The 23,281-nt window shown below is 42.9% G+C and overlaps 1 protein-coding gene across 3 annotated transcripts; it reads left to right on the plus strand.

Moving 5' to 3' along the window:
* Positions 1-1,328: 1,328 nt before the first annotated feature.
* Positions 1,329-22,747, plus strand: RAB3GAP1 (RAB3 GTPase activating protein catalytic subunit 1). Of its 3 annotated transcripts, none has more exons than XM_066190368.1 (24): positions 1,337-1,543; positions 1,650-1,705; positions 2,565-2,640; positions 3,848-3,980; positions 4,202-4,280; positions 4,944-5,063; positions 5,722-5,887; positions 5,984-6,083; positions 8,400-8,481; positions 8,956-9,024; positions 9,628-9,701; positions 10,410-10,502; positions 11,007-11,176; positions 11,493-11,591; positions 11,906-12,078; positions 12,904-12,958; positions 13,251-13,604; positions 15,306-15,443; positions 16,685-16,912; positions 17,348-17,444; positions 17,534-17,637; positions 17,747-17,862; positions 18,784-18,886; positions 21,691-22,747. In XM_066190368.1, the coding sequence occupies exons 1-24, from the start codon at positions 1,526-1,528 to the stop codon at positions 21,925-21,927; spliced, it is 2,940 nt and encodes a 979-aa protein (XP_066046465.1). In that variant the 5' UTR covers positions 1,337-1,525; the 3' UTR covers positions 21,928-22,747. The 3 variants fall into 3 exon arrangements, with proteins under 3 accessions (XP_066046467.1, XP_066046465.1, XP_066046466.1); XM_066190369.1 differs by lacking the exon at positions 21,691-22,747 and adding an exon at positions 20,343-21,676; XM_066190370.1 differs by lacking the exons at positions 17,747-17,862; positions 18,784-18,886; positions 21,691-22,747 and having other exon boundaries at positions 1,329-1,543; positions 17,348-17,431; positions 17,534-17,621.
* Positions 22,748-23,281: the final 534 nt, after the last annotated feature.

Here is a 23,281-nt window from a genome sequence, read left to right on the forward strand (position 1 = left end):
ATGGATTTGGGAGTCTTCCTGAAAAACACAGTGAACTTCAGTTTTTCAAGCGACAAGAACACCAATTAAAGACAGTGAAATTAGCCATAGAAGCCAGCATTCTTGATGTCTCATGCTAAAGGCCAGATAATCCATTACAATGTTCAGCCCGTTATGTTCGCCTGTTAAGAGTCAGATGGTGAACTTCTACGAACTTCCCAATTGTTTTTGGATTCACAAAAAAACCCCTCAAAATAATCACCGAGAAAGTTCTGCAAAAAGCCGGAATCTTACAAATCTTACCTGGTTCTTCAGCAGGGAAAAGTGAAAGAGGCACAGGAACCCAAAGGGAAGTTACGGAGCATCTTCAGCTGGCAGCTGCCTTCCTTTGCTGGCCAGCGAGGAAGTCGACAGCAATTACAGACGCTGTGATTTTATTTTCGGCAGCTCTCGCTGAGTGCGGAGCAGGCAGGAGCCGCTCCCGAGGCAGGCTCCTCCGCAGGCGCTCCAGGCTGCTGAGTTTACACCATGTCGCCCAGGTAACCCCCTCACCCCGGGGCAACTGGGCTTGGAGGAGTTTAATTCGAAGAGCAGCAGTGAAAACAAACACGGCCGAGCTAAACGGCAGCGCTTTAGGCTCTGATCACAAGTTCTCTCAGCACACAAACCAAACCCTGTTCCTCACGAGTATTTGTAATCCCCTTTCTAGCCGCAGATTTTAAGGGTATTTCCCTTAAAATACAGACAGTACTAAGGGGCAAGACAGGATAAAAGAAGTATAGTGGGTTCAAGCTGAGTTAAATAGGTGTTTAAGGGAGCTGTTTTGCCGGATGCCAGAAGGATTTGTCGCCGTCCCCCGGGCGACACAAGCGACGGGGAAAGCTTTGGATTAGGCGGGGACAGGGACACCAGACCTGGGGGACACCTCAGCCCCCGGCTGGCCGACAAGGGCTGTGTTACTCGTACATCTGAGGGAGCTCTTTCCGATTCTCGTCGACGGAGCCGGAGAATGTGTGACAGCAGCCCCCGCTTCGGCTTCGCGCCGCTGTGAAGCGACGGCGCCCGCGGGCGGCGTGCAGCCAGCCGGGAAGGAGAGACGCGGGGCGGGCAGCCCGGGGAGGCAGGAGCCGGGCTGTGCGGGAGCCCCACGGGGACGAGCCATGACAGACTGCGAGGGAACCCAGGAGGGATATGCTGTGAGGAGAAACAGGGCGCTGAGGGAACCCAGGAGCGACGGACTGCGAGGAGAAAGCGGGCCGTGAGAGAGCCCAGGAGCGACGGACTGCGAGGAGAAAGCGAGCCCTGAGAGAGCCCAGGAACGACAAACTGCGAGGAGAAAGCGGGCCCTGAGAGAGCCCAGGAACGACAAACTGCGAGGAGAAAGCCGGCCCTGAGAGAGCCCAGGAACGACAAACTGCGAGGGGAAAGCCGGCCCTGAGAGAGCCCAGGAGGGCCTGGCCGTGAGGGAGGCCCGGGCTGTGAGGAGGCGCCGCCCCCACCCCGTTCCCGGCAGCCTCCGCCGCTGGGGGGCCGGCAGCGGCGCAAGATGGCGGCGGACAGCGACGTGAGTCTCTGTCCCGCTCCTCCCGTCTCTCCCCGTTCCCCGCTGTCTCCCCCGCTGTCTCCCCCTGCCCTCTCCGCTCACCGCCTCTCCCGCTCTCTCCCCGCAGCCCGAGTCGGAGGTGTTCGAGATCACGGACTTCACCACCGCCTCCGAGTGGGAGAGGTAGGTGCTGCCGCGCCCCTCGCTGGCTGAGGCGGGGGCTCCGCCGAGCCCGGCCCGGCCGCTCCTGCCGGGCACGGCCGGGAGCTCCCGGAGCCTTTTCCCGGAGCCTTTTCCCGGAGCCTTTTCCCGGAGCCTTTTCCCGGAGCCTTTTCCCGGAGCCTTTTCCCGGCTGTTCCGCGTTAGGCTCAGGCCGCGGCCGGGGAGCGGCTTAAGAGGCTCTAGTCGAGCTGTTTCCGAACTTAGTGAAAGGTCCGGTTTAATACCTGTTTGCGGGGGATTAGAGTATACATTTAGAAAGGCCTATGTGTTTTCTAAGTAGCTGCCTGATTGTTAAGACGGTCATCTGATACTGAAGCCTTTAAAAGTTAGTAGAACAATGTACGAAGAAATTTTAGGTGAAGGACACTCTTGTATTGTGACTGCATTATCTTTTAAATGCTTTTTCCAATAGCGATAGCGTTTGTGACGGGAGGCGAGATTTTAAATGCTGTGCTTTAAATCTGAATTTAGCGTATAATTTTGTCTTAAATGCTTAGCTATCTGTGAACAATGAAACAGGTGATAAATGTTATGTGCTGCAGTACGAGATAAGTAAAAAGGTGAGTTTCTTAAAACAGTCAAATGATGCTCATAGCTAAAAGTAACTGTCATGTAAAATTTAAGCATAGGAAGACTGTTTCGTATACAAGGAAGCAGTTGGTCTGGCTTTACTGTGATACTCGTTGTGGTATTTGTTTGTTTTTTGGGCTTTTCTAAGGAATTCCATAGTAGAACAACATACTGCCTGCTTTTAGGTGACCGAATTATAATACAGGTTTAGTGTTCAGCAAATATTAATGCCTTTTCCCCTCCCTAATAGATTTATTTCAAAAATAGAAGAAGTATTGAATGACTGGAAACTTATTGGGATTTCTTCAGGCAAACCTCTAGATAAGGTGAGTTACTGTTTCTGAATTTTACTGTAGAATTTGAATTGCTTATTAGTAATACAACAATGCACACGTGTATTTGAGCTATTGCTGTTTTCTTAGGTGTGGCAGATAATGACTTTATTGGGGAATTTCACTTGTAGAAGTGTCAGTTTGACAGACAGTTGCTGTAAATTCATTGGTGGGCCATTTGCCACAGAGGCTGTTTCCCTGACAAAGATGGATCTTCGTGTAGGGCTTAGTGGTTTTTTTAAAATTCTCAGTTTGAATCTGGGAACATGCTGGAAGCTGCCCTCAATACTTACGGGATCTTTTTGTCCTGCCTTGTGCTTTTGTCACACCTCATGAACTTAGGGCTGAGGTTTGCACAGTGTGTGACTCAGTGTGTTCCATAGATGGGAGAGATTTTTTTGGGAGGCTAATTAGAGCCTTTGTGATGCTTTCTCAGTCCTGTGAAATGCAGAGGAAATTGCTGAGCTCTTCTGCATAATGATGCACATAAACTCAGCTGGTTTGTGTGGACTGGCTGGCTGCTGTGTTTCCAGAGGAATCTTATTGCTTTTCATTCTAGTCAGGTACAGGGTATTTGGAATAAAAACTTATGTTATCTAATGAACTACATCTTAACTGTCCCTGTATTCCTACATGGCTTCTTTTCTAGACCAGAGTTTTCTTCTTAACACCCTTTAAGATCAAAGGATTGTCCAAGTTGCTTTTAGTAGGAGCTGTGGTACTGTTTTTCTTATACATTCCCATGCTGTATTTTTGTTGAGTAATTAATTATCCTTACAGAAGTTTTGTAAGTTGTAGATAAAAATAGTAATTTGTTGGTGAAAGTAAATATCAAGCTAATATTTGCACAGAGTGGTTTAGGGATTGATAAAATCCCAGGTGGGAAACTTCTGTTTCTGAGCGAAGTTGAGGCTGCATATATTCACATATGGGAGGATGCAAATCTTTATTGCTGTGTAGTTCAGAGGACTGCAAAAGATGATATTTGATTTTTGGAATGACCATGATTATTGGCAACATGGATTTTAGCAGCCAGCTACCTTTATAACGAAGAGCTTTGAGAATTGCTCTTTGAAACTACATCATGCTGAGCAGTAGAAAAACATGAATAAACATTATTGGTCACATAGGCAATATACTTTAAAGACTAATGAATGTTAACCTAAATTTATGAGATAATATCTTATTTTTTTATATGCAGGGTATATTTACCACAGGAACATGGGAAGAGAAATCAGATGAAATTTCATTTGCAGACTTCAAATTCTCAGTTACCCATCATTATCTTGTACAAGAGGCCAGTGACAAAGATGGGAAAGAAGAGCTGGGAGAAGGTACCTGATAGTTCCCTTCCATGGTTGTAAGGATAATGACAGAAGACAGTGTCAGAATGTGGAGTCCACAGTGGGCTGATTTGTCTCTGTGTGGGATTTTCTGAGATCTGATGAGTGTGATCTGACATTCCTGCTTTTAGTTTGCTTTGCATTCACACAGTGCTAAAACAAGGCTGGATTGATATGATGACACATTGATTATGTATTGATTTTTGTCACAGACGCCCTTCCTCTGCCAATGCAGGACTTGCTGTGCATGAACAATGACTTTCCTCCTCGAGCCCACTGTCTGGTGAGATGGTATGTGTGCTGCCCCTCGTCTCTACTGCAAATGAGCATAGCACTTGGAAAATCTGGCACAGTCAGTTGTATATTTGGTTTTTCCATTAAAGCTTAAGCAAAATGATTCTTTGTACTAGACACAAGGAAGGAGTGCAAAAAAAGCCCACCATAGTGGGCCTATCTTAAATTTGGTTTCCCCCCCCCCCAAATACTTGTCTTAATTTCATATATTAACCAAACTTTTATATATGTAATATTTAGGTACATTCTTAAAAAGGAAAGCTGCACCACCTTAAGAAACAGCAACTATATTCCTAGTAATGCAAATCTTGAGCACATATAATAGCATTGCTCCTAGGTTTTATGTATGAATAGTTTCACTCATTATTAATATAAACTAGAAAACCTCAGGAGTGTTAGACCTGGAAGTTCTCCCAGTCAAACACATTACAGTGTTGGAATGCTGTTCAGCTCAGGTCGTTTGTGATTCCAGGATCTGCAGCACTCCATGCCCACTCAGTTCTTGACCTCTCTAAAAATAAAGAGGTACTTTCATCAAATCAACAGATTCCACAATCTCTTGGTGACAATTAGGTTCTCCAGGTCACAGTATTTTTTTTTTAAATCATGTTTCAGCTGGCTTGCCAGAGACTGGAAATGGGCTTTTTTCTCTTTCCCAAGGTACGGCTTACGTGAGTTTGTGGTTATTGCTCCGGCTGCAAATAACGATGCTGTTGTTAGTGAATCCAAGTGCAACCTCTTGCTGAGTTCCATTTCCATTGCTCTGGGCAACACTGGCTGGTAAGTGAAAGGATAAATCATTTTACATGTCCAGGTAAAAGTCCAGCATACTGCATTTGTAAGGAAAAAGTATTAAAGTGTTAACAAAATATATTAAAAGGTTTTTTGTGTTTGCACTGTAATATTATTAGAGAAGGATTAAAAATAATTCCCACGTATAACGATTGAATAGATGTTTTGTTTATTTCCATTATTATTTAAAAGCCTTAAAGGCTTTTAAATGCTGCTAGAAGTTGTTGGAATAATTGGTAATTGATAAAACATCATTTTTGCCAGAGGATTTCTTCCCTACGTGTAGTAACAGTAACTTCTTAATCTTCCTCAAAAATTATATAGACTGAAAATGAGGTAAGTGAAGTCATGGAGAGGGCTGTGATTATGGCATGGCATTTTGTTTGGCATTGTGTTTAATAATGACATTTACAGTGTTTCTCTGTGATTCCTGTGAAGTGTTTCAAAGTGCGTTTGTCTAAGAGAAAATATATTTATGTCTTAGGGTGACTTCATGATGCTTGTATCCCCAGTCGTCTGTTCTGTTTGTGCTGTATATTGATGAAAGGATGAAATTTTGTTGAAATTATGCTAGAATATTCAGCTAGTTTTAGAGCCCACAGGACAGCAGGACACTGAAATGACCTGAAGCCTTGTTGTTTTGCAGTCAGGTGCCGCTGTTTGTGCAGATCCACCACAAGTGGCGCCGGATGTACGTCGGGGAGTGCCAGGGCCCGGGCGTCCGCACCGACTTCGAGATGGTTCATCTGCGCAAGGTGCCCGGCCAGTACACGCACCTCTCAGGGCTGCTGGACATCTTCAAAACCAAGATTGTGAGTGTGAAGCTGATGTTATGGATTATGTTCAACCCAGAGAGTGTTTGAGAGGATTTACTCTTTACGCTGAATTTGTTCTCTGCTATTTGGAAGGGCTGCCCTTTAACACCCCTGCCTCCAGTGAACATAGCTATTCGGCTTACCTTCGTGCTCCAGGACTGGCAGCAATACTTCTGGCCACAGCAGCCACCAGGTAGGAGACTTGTGTGCTCACAATAACTTGTTCTCAGACAACCAGTCAATGCTAAAGAAAATATTTGTGTATCTTTCCAGAAGAATTCAAGCATTTTCTGCTTTGCTAGGAAAGGCTCCAGTCCAATCCCACTCTGTATGATGGGCTAGCCAGCTTAAAGCTGCTCTCAGGTTGTAGCTCATGGCTGGGACAGGGCTTTTGGAATTGTGGGTTAGTCAGCATTTAGAAATACAGTGATGTTTTTAAAATGGTGGTATCTATGTGGAATGAAAAAGGTGAAGAATTCTGTGAAGAATTCTGCCCTGAATTTCTTAGGGAAATGTTTAGATTCAGATCCTAGTAGATGCTGGTACTTTGTGGGAGTTTTTGTCAATTCTTTCCATAAAGTACCTCATTTTCATACTTCACTATTTAAGTATTAACAGTGGGAAAAGCAGAAAATATTACATGGACCTCACTTGAGGTAAAGGCTTGGATTTTTGTTATTGTTGACACAGTACTAAATTTAATGCAGGAGGAATTTCTAAACAAGTCTTTTGTTGTAGTAGCCTTGCATGAAGGGGAGAAATCATATATTGTCTTAAATTTAAAGTATATAGAGCAGGCTTGATAAGTTTATGCCACAGTGATGCTGTTTAGGAAAAACAGAGATAGTAACTCGTTTGGTACTCTCAAAATCATCTCTCATATTGTTGCTTTATGGTGGCACTGTCTTCCTTGAGTATCAAGGATTTGTTTTTAACAGACCTATTTCTATCTAGGTAGTAGCAGAAAATAAATGATAAACTTCTCGAAGGTAAACCCATAGGATAAAGGTAGATATTAGTTCCTTCTTAACATCCATTTTATTAGAGATGTGATGTTTTAGGTACAAGGTGGTGGAACAGTTCAAATGTCCAAGTTCTTTTCTTGACTTGGGAGCAGTTTTGCATAGCAAGCTTGAGGTATTTAGGGTACATTTGGAGAGACAGAACTCACGCGGCCTTGGTTATCTAATTGTTTGGCTTTCCTTTGCTTTAAAGAAGTACTACATTTTGTAGAAGTGTGCAGTGAGGTTCATTCTGTGCTCTGTAGCTAAGGAATGTATGTTGAACATAGGATTAAAGAGAGTCTTGCTTATTAGAGAGAGAAAATCAGTGCTGTTGTAAATGACAGTTCCTCTTTGGTTAACCAAGTTTACCTAAAGAACTTGGGAAATGAATTCCACAGACTTTATCTTTTTATTGTTTCTGCAGACACAAAATCTATTTTCTGTAGTCTCTCTGCCTTGCTGTAGTTATTCACTAAGTCAGGATCTCAGGTTTCTCATGGATGAGTTGTATCACTCTGATCATATTTCTTGATTGGAGTAGTTGGAATAACTTCCACTCCTTTAGTAGCAGTATTGTGGTTAAGGGAGCCAAAAGTGTGTTGCAGAAACTGGAGATGGAGAGCATCAGTTTTACCGCGATTGCTACGTGCTCTCGTGGTTTTATGTTCACTGTAACTTACATACCATCACTCACTTAGCTCTTCTCAAATAAAACCAAAGAATTTAAATGTCTTTTATCTTCTCTGCAAAAGAAATTATGTAACTAAGTTATCCAGATACTTTATCTGTGCTAATACCTCACTTGTTTTGTTTGTAAACAGCTTGCCAGATGCAGTTAAAATTGCAGATCAGATGCTGTAACAGCATTATTATAATGGCATTATAATACGTTAGTATTATTACCCACTTTAATTTTTGTTCAGTGGAGGCTGTCTGGTTTTGGTTTATATATTTGAAGGCTATAACATGGGAAGTGCCTGAGTGTGCTAGGGAGGCATCTGGAAGTACCTGGGACTACAGGGAATCCCCAAGATCATTTGATTAAGTCCTCTTTTGATAAAACTGTCAACTTTTAAAAGTAGTTGTTTTTTCACTCTGCAGAGTTGCTTTTGCAGAGTCTTCCTTTTCTGCTTGGAACTGATTTCCTGCCCAAGTATTTTTATGGCCCTTTTGTGTCTATTCCTGTGCCAGCACTGAATCTTTAGGGCTGTCTTTATAGCTATCATCATGGCCTGTATGAAGGGAATAACCTTCCCTCAACACGAATTACAAGAATTTTATCTGTCCCTTTGAATGTCCTGTTTCATGGTTACTTCCCAGTTCCTGTTGGAAGCAATTACTTTGACTCTGTGTTAGGACTGTGTTCTCCTAGCTCAATCACCTTGACTGCCCAGCTCTTCTCTGGTCATCCTGCAAGTCACAGTCTTTGCAGTGAAATGAAGGTGATGTGCTGCTTCAGATGTTCCACAAATTCTTTATGGAAAATGAGTTGATTTTTTTCCCAGATATAGATGCCCTAGTTGGGGGAGAAGTTGGAGGCCTGGAATTTGGGAAGTTACCATTTGGTGCCTGTGAAGATCCTATTAGGTAAGAGTTGAGTTCAGAAAACTGTTTTGTAACTTCCTTAATGGAGGACGTAAAGGTGTGTTATTTCAAATCTTAGCTTTGCCTACCTGCCACTTAGCATGTCCAACAGACACTTAATTATTCAAGTACACCAGAAACATCTGTGAAGGGTAATGGTTTGATAGCAAATAAGACCATTTGTAAAATTGAGTTCAAGCTCATACAGTTTTTACTGAAAGCTTTTACAGTACCCCATTTATCTCTGAAATTATTACCTTGAAATATACCTCAAGATAAACCTTAAAAATTTTGTGTTTTGTTCAAGGCTTGAACTTATTCTCACGTATGCAGCGAGAAAACTAACTGGACAACAACGTACATAGAGGGAATCAAACATGAACCTTCACAAATACCTTTCAAAACATGAACTTTGTTGGAGAGAGCACTTTCTGCTGTCACTGAAAGACTGAAATCTTGTTTCTTGTTTTGTTTCAGTGAGCTGCATTTAGCTACAACGTGGCCTCACCTGGCAGAAGGGATAATTGTCGACAACGATGTGTATTCGTAAGTGTCTTGTCTGAGTTACAAATAAGTGTGCTTTTTTTGCTCGCTTCTGCTTTGCTCACATCTCAAATGCTGTGTGGCTTTGCATGTGAAAAAGAACCCATTTTGAGGAATGCTAATGTCAGCTGATGTAAGATCTAATTTGGAAAAACACCTTTTGAAATGCATTTCTGTGAGGAAATATTACTGTGTTGTAATCTCAACAGAACACAAACCCTGGTATTGAATTCTCATGTTGGACTTGAACATTTTGTGTATCACGTATTTCCTTGAAAAAATGATAGTGGAACATGGAAGATAAAAAGAATTCACTGCTTGATATCCCTCTCCCAAAAACTGTCATCCAGGTTTTCTGTTAGAGGAAGAAGTGTTTGTTGTTCATGTCATGCACATTCATGAGAACAGGGACTCTTGCTTGCATTTCAGTGTTTGTCATGTTCTCCTGTGTAATGTGGTGATCTCACTGGTTATGACATGACATGTATTGAGAATTTGATACTCATCTTTCCAATACTCACAGTGGCATTTGGTTTTCTTTTTTCTTTTTTTTTTCTTTTTTTCTTTTTTTTTTTGTTTCCTTCTTAAATTTTCTTTTCCCCCAAGTGACCTGGATCCACTTCAAGCACCTCAATGGTCTGTGAGAGTCAGAAAAGCAGATAACCCTCAGTGTCTACTGGGTAAGATATCAGAATTTCCTGTCTTCTCTTGCAGCTTTGAAACTAAAACTAGTAAGTTATGAAGTTAGGGTTGAATTGTTGGTTACCTGATGCCTTTTGTTTGCTCACTCCCCTCTTTTTTTTTGAGTGAACAGTATTTCAGGCTTCTTTTTCAAGAAAACAAGCTTTGTAAATACGTAAGTTCCTGTTGTAGTTTATTCTGTGACAGGTGAAATTCAAACCTGGTCCTTTTTTTTCCACTAGGTTCCAGAGAATAAGAAATTTCTCTGGAAATTCAGATTTCCTAGAATCTTCCCATTTTATCAAGTGTATTCTGCATGTATCCATCTTCTTAGTTCAACCAACCTGTCTGACAGGGAGGATTAATACTTCTGGAGTGCTGTACTCCTCTGTCTGACTTACGGCAATAAGTTTAAATTGCCTTTAAACTTATGGGGGAAAGGGCTTCAGAACTTGCCAAGTTTTCTCTTGATTTGGGTGAATTAAACTGCCGACAGAGCTGTGCTCTGGAGAGGTGGCCACGAGCTGCCTGGGTGTGCATTTACCTAAGCTTTAATTATGTGGTTAAAGGTATTTGTGCTTCAGAACTAATTATCAGATGTTCTTTCAGAAGAAAAGATAAAAGCTACTGTCCTTGGGGCATAATTTGGAGTGTTGGCTTGTTCAGTGAGATTTTTGGCTGAGTTCAGGAGCTTTGTTCTCTTACAGGTGACTTCCTTACTGAATTCTTCAAGCTTTGCCGTCGGAAGGAGTCAACGGATGAGATACTTGGAAGGTCTGCATTTGATGAGGAAGGAAAAGGTAAAACTAGAATCCAGTTGATTTGTGTTATTTATATTTAATTGTTTTGTGTTAGTTTACCCTCCCTGTACCCTTACCTGGACTGGTATTTATAACTCTTGCACATTTTCTGTGATACTCCTGGGAATTTTCTGGCCAGGGCTTCACGGGGAAATTTCTCATGAATTCTAGATAAGTTTAGCTCCCAGAGTCCCAGAGGGACAATTCCCTCTGTTATGGTTGTGGCTGTTTCTTTTTAAAGGAGTGTAAAAGCTTAAAATTTGACTAGAATGTACAAGAGTTGGTTATAGGAGACATCAGATTTCTTCTGCTGCTTGTATTTGCTAAGAACAGTGAATGTCAGGCATAGAACCTGCCAGCAGAGGTGTAGCTCTGGTTCACAAGGGGTTGAATATCAATACAAGGCAAACAGGCTGATGGAGACAGGTGAACTTTTGAAGAGACATGTTCTAGTGTTTGGGGTTTTTTTTATTTCATTCTAATTGCTTTTATTTTATTTGCTAGAGGTGGCTGATATCAGCCACGCACTGTCGAAGCTCACAGAGCCAGCACCGGTCCCAATCCCCAAACTGTCAGTCACAAACATGGTTCACAGTGCCAAGAAAAAGATCCGCAAGCACAGAGGTGTGGATGAGTCTCCTCTGAGCAATGATGTGCTCAACACCATTCTCCTGGTGAGTGAGCTGTCCCTGCAGGTGGATTCAGAGAGCACATCATACACTGATGCATTTGGTTTAGAGCCTGTGGCAGATTTAAAGATACCTGGTGTCAGTTCCAGTACTTGAATTGCATTTATCAGCTTCTTGGAGCAGCCCAAGTTGTTACAAGTCTGTGTAAGCCCACTATAAGTGGGCTAAAACTGATCTCTGAACTCTGCTAACAGTTGTAATTATAGGGATTGCTGGTGTGAAGCCGGCAATAGCTTTGTGAAGAAAGTGGGAAAGGCAGGAAAACCAAACTGATGGAAGGTTAATTTTTTTTTTCTTCAAGTTCTTATTTCCTGATGCTGCTGACAAACTTGCAGAAGTATTTGAATGCAGAGCCAGCACTTCAGCAGGAAACAATCCTCCTCCAGAGAATGAAGATTATGTAAGTTTTGTTGAGTGACACAAGAGAGAACACAATTTTGAGTGTGTGTTTATACAGACTTTGCTGTGCTTGCCCTACATCTTGTAATACTTAACTTTTGGAAGGAGGAATTTACCTTTGTGGAATCTCTAGGTAGAAGCAGTGATGATTTCTGTTTCCTTCTAATTCTTTCTTCCAAAGACTGTAGTTTTTGGTCTCTTCTAAGGTTAAAATGTTGCTTAGTCACTTACACTGACAAACAGGAAAGATCACATGGCTTTGGAAAACAATGCCATTGTTTCTGTATTTTTTGTTTTCTTTTATTTCTTCCCTAGAATCTCTTCAGTCAGTTCAAGTCTGCTCCATCTGACAGTTTGACATACAAATTAGCTTTATGTCTCTGTATGATAAACTTCTACCATGGAGGGGTCAAAGGAGTGGCACATCTTTGGCAAGAGTTTGTGCTGGAAATGCGTTACAGATGGGAGAACAATTACCTTATTCCAGGGTAAGACTTGTTGTTGCTCCTTGGTCGTAGAAAATGTTCATTGTTCCAGGAGCTGAGTGGGCTCAAGGTGACTTTGAAACATACGGTTTTGGGGTTTTTTAATTTCAAATGCTTTTTTGTAATTAAAAAAGTGTCTGTTTTTTTTTTACCCAACTTCCTTAATGCCAGAAAGGGCAGGGAGTAAGGAAAAGCATCTGTGCCCTCCTTTGAAAACTTCAAAATGCCCGGGGAAGTTCAGCTTAGACATTCACTCCACTGTGTAAATGAGGGTGGGGAAAAAAACTTCCTGTGGTGGAGTTTCACCTCTCTCCTGAGGGACCTGTCCCCAGGTCCTGCTGGTGCCATGGCCTTTTCAGGTGTTTTGGTTGGGGTTTGGGTTTTTTTGTGAATGTGGTGGACTGGCCATTTAATCACTAGTTTGTACTTTGAAATGGTTACACTAGCAGATAAAATAGAAGCTGAAATGTGTAGCAAGGGCTCCTCTGTATCATTGCAGTTTTAAAAGTACAGTCAAAGATGGTTAATTCCTGTTTGAAAGCAGTTACCTTTTCAACTTCCAATTGGAAAACTGACCAGGAAATGCAGGGTGTTTCACAGTAGTGTGGGTGATCTCTGAGCTCCTGAAATGATCTCTCGGAAATACACATAATTTAAATTCTGGGCTTGTCTCCTGAGACAACAGAGGAGCTGTGTCGTTGAAATGGTTGGGGGTGGGTTCCATGTGGGTATTTGTCCCTGGTTTAGATTTCATATGATTTAAGACCACATGTGTGTGAAAGAGTCAACTTTATAATTGATAATGGTTACACTTCTGCCTTTTGTTAGACTAGCCAGTGGCTCTCCAGATCTCAGATGTTGTTTACTGCATCAGAAACTTCAGGTAAATATCCTAAATTTAAGAATGATTTTTGTCCTAAGGAAACTGTCAAAATTGTAGCAATTCTTAGCTAAATGTGTTGTGTTTGTAGATTTGTTGTGCTTGTGGTTTTGGGGTGTGGAATTCATTCCTTGAGAAAAATTTCGTTACAGCAACAAGTTCAGTGGAATTGTTGTCTTTTAGAATTGCAAGACCTTTTCAGTGGCTCTACAACTTTTTCTGTATGATTGTCTCCATAAGGGAAATAATTGCTGAACGATCTTTTTGTTGTTCTTCCTTTAACTTGTTAAATTAGATGCTAAATTGTTGCATTGAAAGGAAGAAAGCAAGAGATGAGGGGAAAAGGGGGAGCATGTCTGATCGTTCCCCTGGTGGTGCTTCTGGTGATGGTGCCAAAGGAGGAGACCACTCTGGAGACAACCCTGACAAGGAAAAAGAATTTGGCAAGTCTTGGGAATCGTGGAGTGACAGTGAAGAGGAATTTTTTGAATGTCTCAGTGACACAGAAGATCTTAAAGGAAATGGACAGGAAAATGGCAAGAAAGGAGCAAAAGAGCCTGTAAACTTAAAACCAGAAGGTCGTTTGCACCCACATGGAAAACTGATGCTGCTGCATCCAGGGGAGCCTCTCTACGTTCCAATAACACAGGTGAGGGAGCAGGAGCTGGGCCACATGTGCAGTAGAATACACAGAGTGTGGCTCATACATGGGATTGTGAAACTGGGAATAGTTTGCGGGTTACAGCCTTGTCTGTTGTTCAGTTTGCTGAGTGTTTTTGACCTAGGACCTTGTTTATAATCTTTAAAACTTAATGAGGCTGTTAATCTCGCAGACTCTTTGTTTTATTTGAGAGTGAGTGTCCATACCAAATTTCACTCCAAACAATAATTTTAAACAAGAATTAAACTTTCTTGCTTACCTTAAATTTGGGGTTCTTTTTATTTCCAGTTCCTGAGGTATTTTCCATCCCCTCCTAACTTTCTTTTGTGTAAAGTAGGAACTGCTGTGGTCCTTGCACCACAGAGATTTCTGCCTGACTTTGCACAGTACTGGATCAGTTTTGCTGCTGTATTTGGTTTTTGTAGAATTTCTCAGCTCACGTCTAATAGTCATTAGGTTTGGTGCCATTCCCTAAAGCAAGTTTATCATCAAACAACTAGAAATGTTACTTGACATCAACAGGCTTTCCTGCAGTGACAGGGATGAAATAGGAAGTGGTGCTGTCACAGAAAGTAGTTTGAAATCAGCCATGCATGAAGAATAGTGGTTTTCATTCTCCTGAGAGAAATTATTTCTAATTAGTGTTGCTTTGCTTGGGTAAAACATGGGAGCAGAGAGTAGTCAGGCAAATTGTTCTCAATTAATTATGTGCTGACAGTATCAACAGCAAAAATTCAGCTTTGCTTTGGATGGATTTTCATCCTTCTCAGCAAAATTGTACCAGTCACACACTTCCTGGATTTCATTTGGATTTTGGCATTTCAGCAATATATGCTTACATTGTTACCTCATTCCCAGGTTATTTTCTGTTTAGTTTCTTCGTTAGTGTCTTCTTCAGATGCACAACTTGAGGCTGAAATGTTTAAGCAGTAGAAAGCTGTGATGATTTCCTTTGGTCACAAACGGAGCAGAATTGTTGTGTTTTGAGTCTAAGATTTTCATAATTAGGATTGTTGTTTTTTTTAAAGTCTTGTGCCAGAGTCAGAAAGAAGAGCGGATCTCACAGCTCGGTCTTGAGAGGTGTTTATTAAGTTTTTTATCTGAAGGTCAGTGCATCGCCCTACACCAGGCTTGGCACACTGAAAGGCACTGCTGCCAAGACCTGGCCTCCAAGGTCACTTAAAGGTTTCTAACTTAAATAACTCTTGAAACGTACTATATTTACAGTTTTGTACTAATAATTACTACTAATTCTAGACACGCAATTCTTTACATTACTTATATTCTATCATTGTTTTTGTGCTACTGTCACAGCAGAAGACGGAGTAGGAAGAAGAAAAAGAACTTAGGACACTGCCTAAAATTCTCTATCTTGCCTCTATCTACTTCCATTCTGAAAACTCCAAGCTACAGATTTTCACCTTGAGGCATACTAAACTACTATCTAATTTAAATTTTTGCTGTTCTCTTTTCCTCTCTAAGTGTTGGCGGTTTTTCCCATGGCCTGAGGTCAAAGGCTTTGCTTTCCTGGGGTCCCGGATCCCCCAGGGCAGTTTGAGGGGTTTTCCCCGTGCCCTGGACTCCAACACAGAACGAACTCGTGGTGAGAGGGAGCTCCCTGTTTGCGCTGCCTGTGTCCCGGCTGGGTGCAGGGGCGGTGTGCGAGGCCGTGTGCGTGTTTCCCTGCAGGAGCCGGCGCCCATGACCGAGGACCTGCTGGAGGAGCAGTCGGAGGTGCTGGCCAAGCTGGGCACGTCGGCAGAGGGCGCTCACCTGCGGGCGCGCATGCAGAGCGCCTGCCTGCTCTCCGACATGGAGTCCTTCAAGGTAGCGCTGCTGCACTCTTCTCTGGAATTACATCGCTTTCTTCTTAATTAAACTGCCTCTCTTCCTTCTCTTGGGCACTTCTGAATTGTTTTTCTCCACGAAACAGTTTCCAGTTAGTTTCAAGTTGAAAATAAAAACCTGTTGGGAAAACTCTTGGCACATGTCAAAATCTCTAAAAGGATGTGGTCTGTTACACTGTAACATCCCAGTAAATTTACACAGTGTCTGTGGGAAGGGAAAAGACACATCAAACATACAATTGATAATTGTGAATTAAAACAGCCGTTCATCAGGTTAGGATTGGACTAACTGTGGTTTTGGGTTTCCTTTCTTGTCTGAGCTCTGCAGAGGGAGCTAAGAGCACATCCACTGCTGTCATTATAGGAGCTCAGCACTAAAAGGATGGGAGATTGTGTAATGAAATAGCCATATATAAATCTTTTTAATTATTGCAGTGTTTATGGTAAAAGGATATCACGTGCTGTACAGTTAGAGTATTTATAACATAACAGTAATCAGTTTATTAACAGTCAGTCATGGCATATTAGATATATGTAGAAGTTTTATTTATATGGTGCAAGTAAAAACCTCAAAGTTAAAAAGAGAACTATGATTGCAAGCACAAGTACACTCTTCATTGGTACATCAAATAGGAAGCTGGGTTTCCTTTTTTGTTCTGGACCTACAGATGTAGTTAATTGTGGTGATATTGCATCTATAAAAAAGGAAGTTATTTTTGTTTTGGGAAGATTTTTTTTTAAAGTTCCTTTTTAAAAGAGGAAGAAATGGTGAATTTTATCACTGGAATGTTAAAAGATAGAAAGTCAGTGCTGAAAGCATACTTAGGCAGCCCACTGATTCCTTTAGTGTTTAATGGGATAAGCTTAGTGAAAATTCCTACTTCTTGCATGTGGCAGGTGCCAGGTAGAATCTTAACAGTATAGTTTTCAGCTTGCCTGAAATAACTGATGAATGTAATCAATGTACATAGAGCGGGTGATCAGAAGGTGACTTCTTTTGTTGTTGCTGCTGATGTGGGTTTTACCCCTTGCCATTGTCTTGGTTTATGCTTTATTCCCTCCGAACTGCTGTACAGTTTGTTGGCTGTGGGCAGATGAATTTCCTGAGTTTTGTCTCTTATTCTGGTCTCTAACCACTATCCCATATTGCCCTCCTACCCAGGCTGTCATGCTTTCATAGGATTTTTCAGCAACTCATTTTCTGTCCTCTCCTCCCTGCAGGCAGCTAACCCTGGCTGTTGTCTGGAGGACTTTGTGAGGTGGTACTCGCCTCGGGACTACATCGAGGAGGAGGTGGTTGATGAGAAGGGCAATAAAGTCATCAGGGGCGAGCTGAGCGCGCGGATGAAGATTCCCAGCAACATGTGGGTGGAGGCCTGGGAGACAGCAAAGCCAGTGCCAGCACGGAGGCAGAAGAGGCTTTTTGATGACACCAGGGAGGCTGAGAAGGTGAAAGCTCTGGGGCTGGTGCCACTCTGGGCTCTGATGCTCCCTGCAGCCCCTCCTTCCTTCCCTGCCAGCTCCTTGCACTGTGTCCTCAGAGCTACTCAACTGTTTCGTGCATAGCCTAGGTGGCTGATTGGAAATTCCGGCTGCTGTACAGGAGGGTGTTTGAAGTACCTAGAAGTACCCAATGTTACTTAGGTATTTCTTTGAATTATTAGTAAACAAACCAGATACTTACCTGCATACATATTAGAAACATTTTAGTTTCCTAATGCAGTTATATTTAGTTTCGTTCTAACCTGTTGGGAGGATTAATGTGAAACTGCCTCTCGGGTCCTTACAGTGATGTTCCCTTCTTGTGAATTTGTCTTTCCTAGGTAACCTCATCTTTGGGAAGTAGTTTTGATCACTAAAGTATTACATTTTCTAATGTTGCAGGTGCTTCATTACCTTGCAGTTCAGAAACCAGCCGACCTTGCCAGGCATCTCCTGCCTTGCATCATCCATGCAGCTGTACTCAAGGTAAAGGAGGAAGGTAAATAATGTTTAATAAATTATTAGGATATTTAAGGGGGAACAGTGATGCAGTCAGTAACTACAACTTCGTTTCTTCCCTTACAATAGAAGCAGTAGAAGATATCTCTTCAGTTAAGAAGATTATTAAGCAGATAATATCCCATTCCAGCAAAGTGCTACGTTTTCCCAATCCAGAGGACAAGAAGTTGGAAGTAAGGCTTTTGTAGTGACTGAGGCTGAAAACCTGATGGACTTTTGCACTGTTCATGGCAATATTAAAAGAACATCTTTTTAATTAACTCTTTTATTAAACTCTTGCAGGAAATCATCGCTCAGATTATGAGTGTGGAAGCCATCATTGCCAGGGCAAGGTCTCTCAAAGCAAAATTTGGGGTAGAGAAATGTGAAAATGAAGAGGAGAAAGAAGATCTACAAAGGTGACTGGTTTTTTTGAATTCTTATTTTTCACTTTGTTGTTTTGTTTTTCCTCTGATGCCCTCGTTTGTACTTTCAAAACTCAGGACAATGGTGACAATAAAGAAATACTTAGGAATCATATTTGGGTATCCCTGTCACTAGACTGTCTAGAGATGATGTCTGTGGGTACCCTCAGTGCTCCTCCAATTAAGCATCTCTTTGGAGACATTTGATCCAGGTTTTTTAACAGAATTTGGTTTCATCTTGACAGTACTGGGGAGTAACTTTTTTTTTTGTGTGTGTATATAAAAGGTATATTTGATGAGCTCTGCTATCAAAGCAGTAAAATTAGGACTAGAAATTTAGTATTTTTTATAAATATAATGGAGTGAAATAGCCCCTTCCACAGTTTTCTTATTCTTGTCTCCTTGCTGATGTGAAACATCACTGAGCAGCTCTGAATGGAAAGTGACAAGGAATGTTCCCTTGCATCACTACCTGCTGTCAGATTATTTACTTGCTGCTCAAGATGATTAATATGTTATAAAACCCCAGTTAACCTTTTGCTGCTGTGCTGGGAGGGAGAGAAGACATTTGTGCAGTACATGTTGGGAGTTCAGAGATGTGGTGTCTGACCAAAGCAATGTCTGTGTGCTAAAGAAAATTGTCACACTGTGAATACTTCTGCATGGCCAACACCACGGAGGCTTTCCTGTTGTTTTTGTACAACCGCTTTAGGAGCCTGGGTTTCATTCTTAGGTAACCAAGAGGAGAAATTTTTCCTTAAACTTTTAGAATAGAGAACCAAGAGAATCTGCTAGTCCTCACCCTGAGCAAATGATGCGTGGTGACGGCCTTGGCATGGGAAACAGCTCCTTTAGATCAGCCTGGATCTGGCCAGGGATTAACCATTCCTTTTTCCTTTTCAATCATTCCATCAGGTTTGTAAACAGTCTCCTGGAGCAGCCAGAAGTGTCAGTTGTTGGTGCAGGAAGAGGACCTGCTGGCAGCATCATTCACAAGCTGTTTGTGAATGCTCAGAGGGTAAGAGAGAGCTCTGGGTCACTTCTGATGCAGACACTTCTGATTTAACCAGAATGAGGCAATGAGTTACCATATGGTGCCAGTGGACTTTGTCTGCATATCTGCATGTATTGTCATAAATGTGCTTGAGGTGTTTTCTGTGATGTTCAACATGATTTTGGCAGTAACAGAACCTTGCAAGACCAAAGAAGAGTGAGTGAGCTGGGATGTAAACAGTTGAAGCCAGCTGGGTAGATAAAGGTGTCAGTAATGCTTTTGAGGTGAGACAAATCTCTGCCTTATCACAGCAAGGTCAAATGTTGATTGTTCCACAGAGGAATGCAGAGAAGCAGGTCACATTATATATTTTAGAAGGAGTAACTTCTTCAAATGAGGCTTATGCTTGGAATACTTGAGATTTCTTCTGTGGAAACCAGCATGCTTAGGAAGTTTCAGTTTTCAGTTTCTGCATTCAGTTTACCTATTGCCAGTGTTGCATCTGTTTTCTGGAGACCCTTCTCTTGCTAATATTGATATAAATGTTGTCGTTTCCTCTTAAGCAGTCTTTGGAATAATTAGCTTGAAAGTATTGATTTCCAAACCTCATGGACTGCAGTCAGCCTTCAGTTTCTATCAGAATTACACTGTTCATAACATCAGATTTTCTAACTCAAATTTAACTGCAGTGGTAATAACAAGGTAGCAGCCTAAAATCCCATTTGGAAATAATTGCTGGAAAAAACGTTATGATTGGGTGTTAAACACTTTAAAGGGATCAATGCTTTTGTAATAATCTGTATTTTGCAACTCAGCATAAAAAGGACCATTCTGAAAACAGACCATGGTTATTCTGAGGAATGAAAATCAGGACACTTCTTTTATTCTTCCAGTCTCTAGGGAAAATGTATTTGCAAATCTGAACCTGCCAACCAGCCACCCTTGCAGACTCCCCTGTAAAGTCCAAGGCTGTGCCCTGTAAGTGATGCACACATGAGCCCTTTGCCTCTCCAAGAGAGGCAGTGTGTTTTCAAACCTGAGTAAGTTTCTACCCTTAGGATGTGTGCAAAATTCTAGGGTTTTGTTTTGAAACACCACTAACTAAGGCAGGGTTGCACGTATTTCCCACTAGTAGCTGGTCAGTGTTAATTAAGGTTTCTTAGTTGGACAGGAACCAACTTGCTACTAACCCCACTTTGTGTTTAACCTGCCAGGAGTTGTTTCAGTAGAGAGCTGTTTGGCAAACAGAAGTGAAATGAGTTCCTTGTTCGTTACCTTTTGAACCTGGACTCCTCTCTGAGCTGTGTATAATGTGTTCTGTTCTTGAGTCTTCTCAGGAAAATTCTGATAGCCACTGCATGTTCTTGGAGTGCATGACGTCTCTTAAACCTACAGTCTCCTCCTAACCTCTTGTAAGTCACCTCTGACTTGCCTTTGTTTCTGTCTTTCATCACTGGTTCTTTTCTCATCCCTTTCCAAGCTGACTGAATCTTCTGATGAGGTAACCGACTTTGTCCCTCCTTTCCCTCTCATCTTCTCTGCATAGAGCTGAACCTTCTGGTAGATAGAGTGCAGCAGCCAGATTTAGTTTGTACTGGTGTTCACATGTTGAGCATAAAAGTAACTTTGTGTTTCCAGAATGGTTTTTCTGCATTCACACACACTTTATTTTTAGAGTCTAATAATGCATAGTGAAAAGAGAGAGAAATGCTTAATTAAAAAAAAAAAACCAAAACACTAAAAAACCCTCTCAAAATGAAAAAACCCAACCAAACAAGAAACATTTCTTCAAGTGAGTATGGATGTTTTCTGATGCTGAAATATGTGGCCATGCCTTTATAGTCTTTGTTGCCACCACTGTTTGTGTCATGTTTTGTGGGGGAGGTGGTGATGAACAATTGGATGCTGCATTCCCAACACTAGTGCTTCCTGAAGCTGTGGAACTTTTTGGACACAGATATTTGGGAAAGAAACAGGGTAATTGTGGAAAGTGTAGCACAGGGAAGATCCTCTCAGTTGGTTTCCTTGAGCTGTTTTTGTGGGACCACGTGGCACTTATCCCTGGTGGGTTCTGTGGCCCAGGCTGCAGAGCCAAGCAGGGCTGGGTCCCCTCCTGGGAGAGGGCTGGGAGCAGAGGGGCAGCACCAAGGGACCACGAGGGGCAGGCCGTGGCTTCTGCCACACCCCAGTGCTGGTGCCAGCGTGGAGTTGTCCATGCCTGAATTAGGAAGGACCCTGTTGGGGTAGTGGTAGGGGTGTGTTATCCACAGGTAAATGTAATTAGGGGATGTTTGTTGGGCATGCCAGCCCTTCCAGTGTCCAGGCATCAGTGTTGCTGCTACCTGGCTCTGAGGCAGTGAGCAGCCGCGGGGAGTGTGCAGAGTCTCAGTGGGTCTTGATTTCAGCAAGGCTCTCTGGCCAGGAGAAGCCCATCCTGCAGTAGTGTTGGAGTGTGAAAGGCAGGTCACTGTCAGGACTGCAGTAGTGGCACTGAGGATCTTGAAGTGGAGGCTGCCGTGGCCTCCTGTAGCTGCAGGGAGCTGAGGAGAGCACCCTGTCTGAGAAGGGGCCATTTCCTCCAGTCACAAGCCTTGCTTCACACTGCCGGACATCACGAACTTCAGCTAGGCAGAGCTTCACCATCCACACGAGGGTTCTTCCATCTGGTTAGTTCGCTTGATTTCCTAGCATCCCATTAGTGCTTTGCTCTGCGTACACATAAAGCCTCCTGATGCGTTCCCCATTTCTGATCTTCCTCTGAGAGGAGTTTCCCGAATGGCAGTGTTGGGCGGCAGCCTGCCCGTCACTGTCGCTGTGCTCTGTCGCAGGTCCCCGCCGTGCCGCCGCTGGAGGAGGAGCTGCGGCGCTCGGGCTCGCAGGAGGAGCGCAGGCAGGGGCTGCAGTCCGAGTTCCCCCCGCCCACGGGCCGGGAGGTGATCCTGCGCACCTCGGTGCCCCGGCCCGCCCCCTACTCCAAGGCGCTGCCGCAGCGCATGTACAGCGTGCTGACCCGCGAGGATTTCCGGCTGGCCGGCGCCTTCTCGGCCGACACCACCTTCTTCTGACACCGGCGCTCGCTGCGCGGGCACGGAGTGCCGCTTCCCGAGGACTTGGACTGGCCGCCGTCAGAGGTGGCTGGAGCCACTCATCTCCGAGGTCTGGAATGGCTTCAGGAGCGGTTTCAAAAACTCTGTCTAAAGGGAGCATATTTTCCTTTCCTTGCATTAGCTTAATTACGGACCTGAAGGGGCTGTGTGCAAAAATTCATGTTGAAATTCATGCAGAATGTGCTGCTTTACACTTCAGGATCAGACTTTATCAAGTGACGTTAGTCTACTTAAATCGATATATATAAACATTAAGTAATTTATATTTATTACTAATCATAATCACAGAGCCCAGTATTTTTTGGTTAATCACTGTTTCAAGTGCTTCTGAAATATCCTTATTTTTATTTAAAGTGTACAGTTCATTCTCTACTTTGTGCTAAACTCTCCTGGTTGTCCAGATCTCGTCACTTCTCCCAGACAGAACTAAGTGGACAGTGAGTCTGACTGCAGTGGAGCACTGAGGGGTTGGGATCCTTTATATCCTTCCCTGTGTGCGAGGGCCAAAGCTGGATGGAAATGACACCCCAGAGGTGTTTCACTGTGAGCACCTCCCTGGCGTTCACCGAGGCCGTTTGCCTGCAGTCCCTGTCATCGATGGGAGAGGAGGGGACAGCTCTGTCACCTCTGGCCCCTCACCCCACACGTGCCAATGTTGCTTTACAGTGACCTTCATCTGTTTGAATGAGAATCAGCAGAAGATCAGCGTTACTTTACAGATGTACAAACGGCTACAGTATTGTGGACATTATTCAATAAATATAAATGTTCTGTTGGCTTTCAGTATCGCCATGCTTTTCTGTGCCCTCCTTGCACACTCTGATCCAGGAAGGACGTTGTGACTACACTGGGAACACTGAGCTGAGTTCTGCTGGCAGTTGCAGGATCCCAGGTGCTACCCTAAAACTCCTCTGAGGGGACAGGGATCAGTGTCTTTTCCTCACACAAAGTTCTATGAAGCAGAAATACATTTTTCAGGGTGAGGAAGAGTTAACAAGGTAAAATCTTGTCACAGACCATGGTTTCCAGGCTGTTGGTGTGTTTCCTCACACATCGGGGTAAGTACGATAAAGCCCAGCAGCTGCTGTTTAACTGTGTGGCTTCCTTAAAATGAATTACACCAGGCAATTCCTGATTTACTGAAAAGTAAATTTTAGGTTAAGCTTCTTCCCCTGTAGTCTTGGTTTCCTCCTCTCTAATGGAATGTTTCACTGCAGTATGGCCTCTTGTAAAGGCTGTAGAAACTTGGAAGTCTCTCATACTTGATTATCAGGCTATTCCTAGCTCATCCTTTAAACTGCTGGAGAGGTGA

Source organism: Chamaea fasciata, unplaced genomic scaffold (assembly GCF_029207755.1).
Source record: "Chamaea fasciata isolate MVZ Bird 193981 ecotype frontalis unplaced genomic scaffold, bChaFas1.0.hap1 SCAF_8, whole genome shotgun sequence".
NCBI lineage: Eukaryota > Metazoa > Chordata > Aves > Passeriformes > Sylviidae > Chamaea > Chamaea fasciata.

What these genes read in the sequence shown, in the direction of transcription:
- RAB3GAP1 (XM_066190368.1), top strand. An exon ending in ATTTGATGAGGAAGGAAAAG is followed by an intron (nt 10,503 to 11,006) that starts GTAAAACTAGAA and finishes TTTATTTGCTAG; the next exon opens with AGGTGGCTGATATCAGCCAC. An exon ending in CAGAGGACAAGAAGTTGGAA is followed by an intron (nt 17,638 to 17,746) that starts GTAAGGCTTTTG and finishes AAACTCTTGCAG; the next exon opens with GAAATCATCGCTCAGATTAT.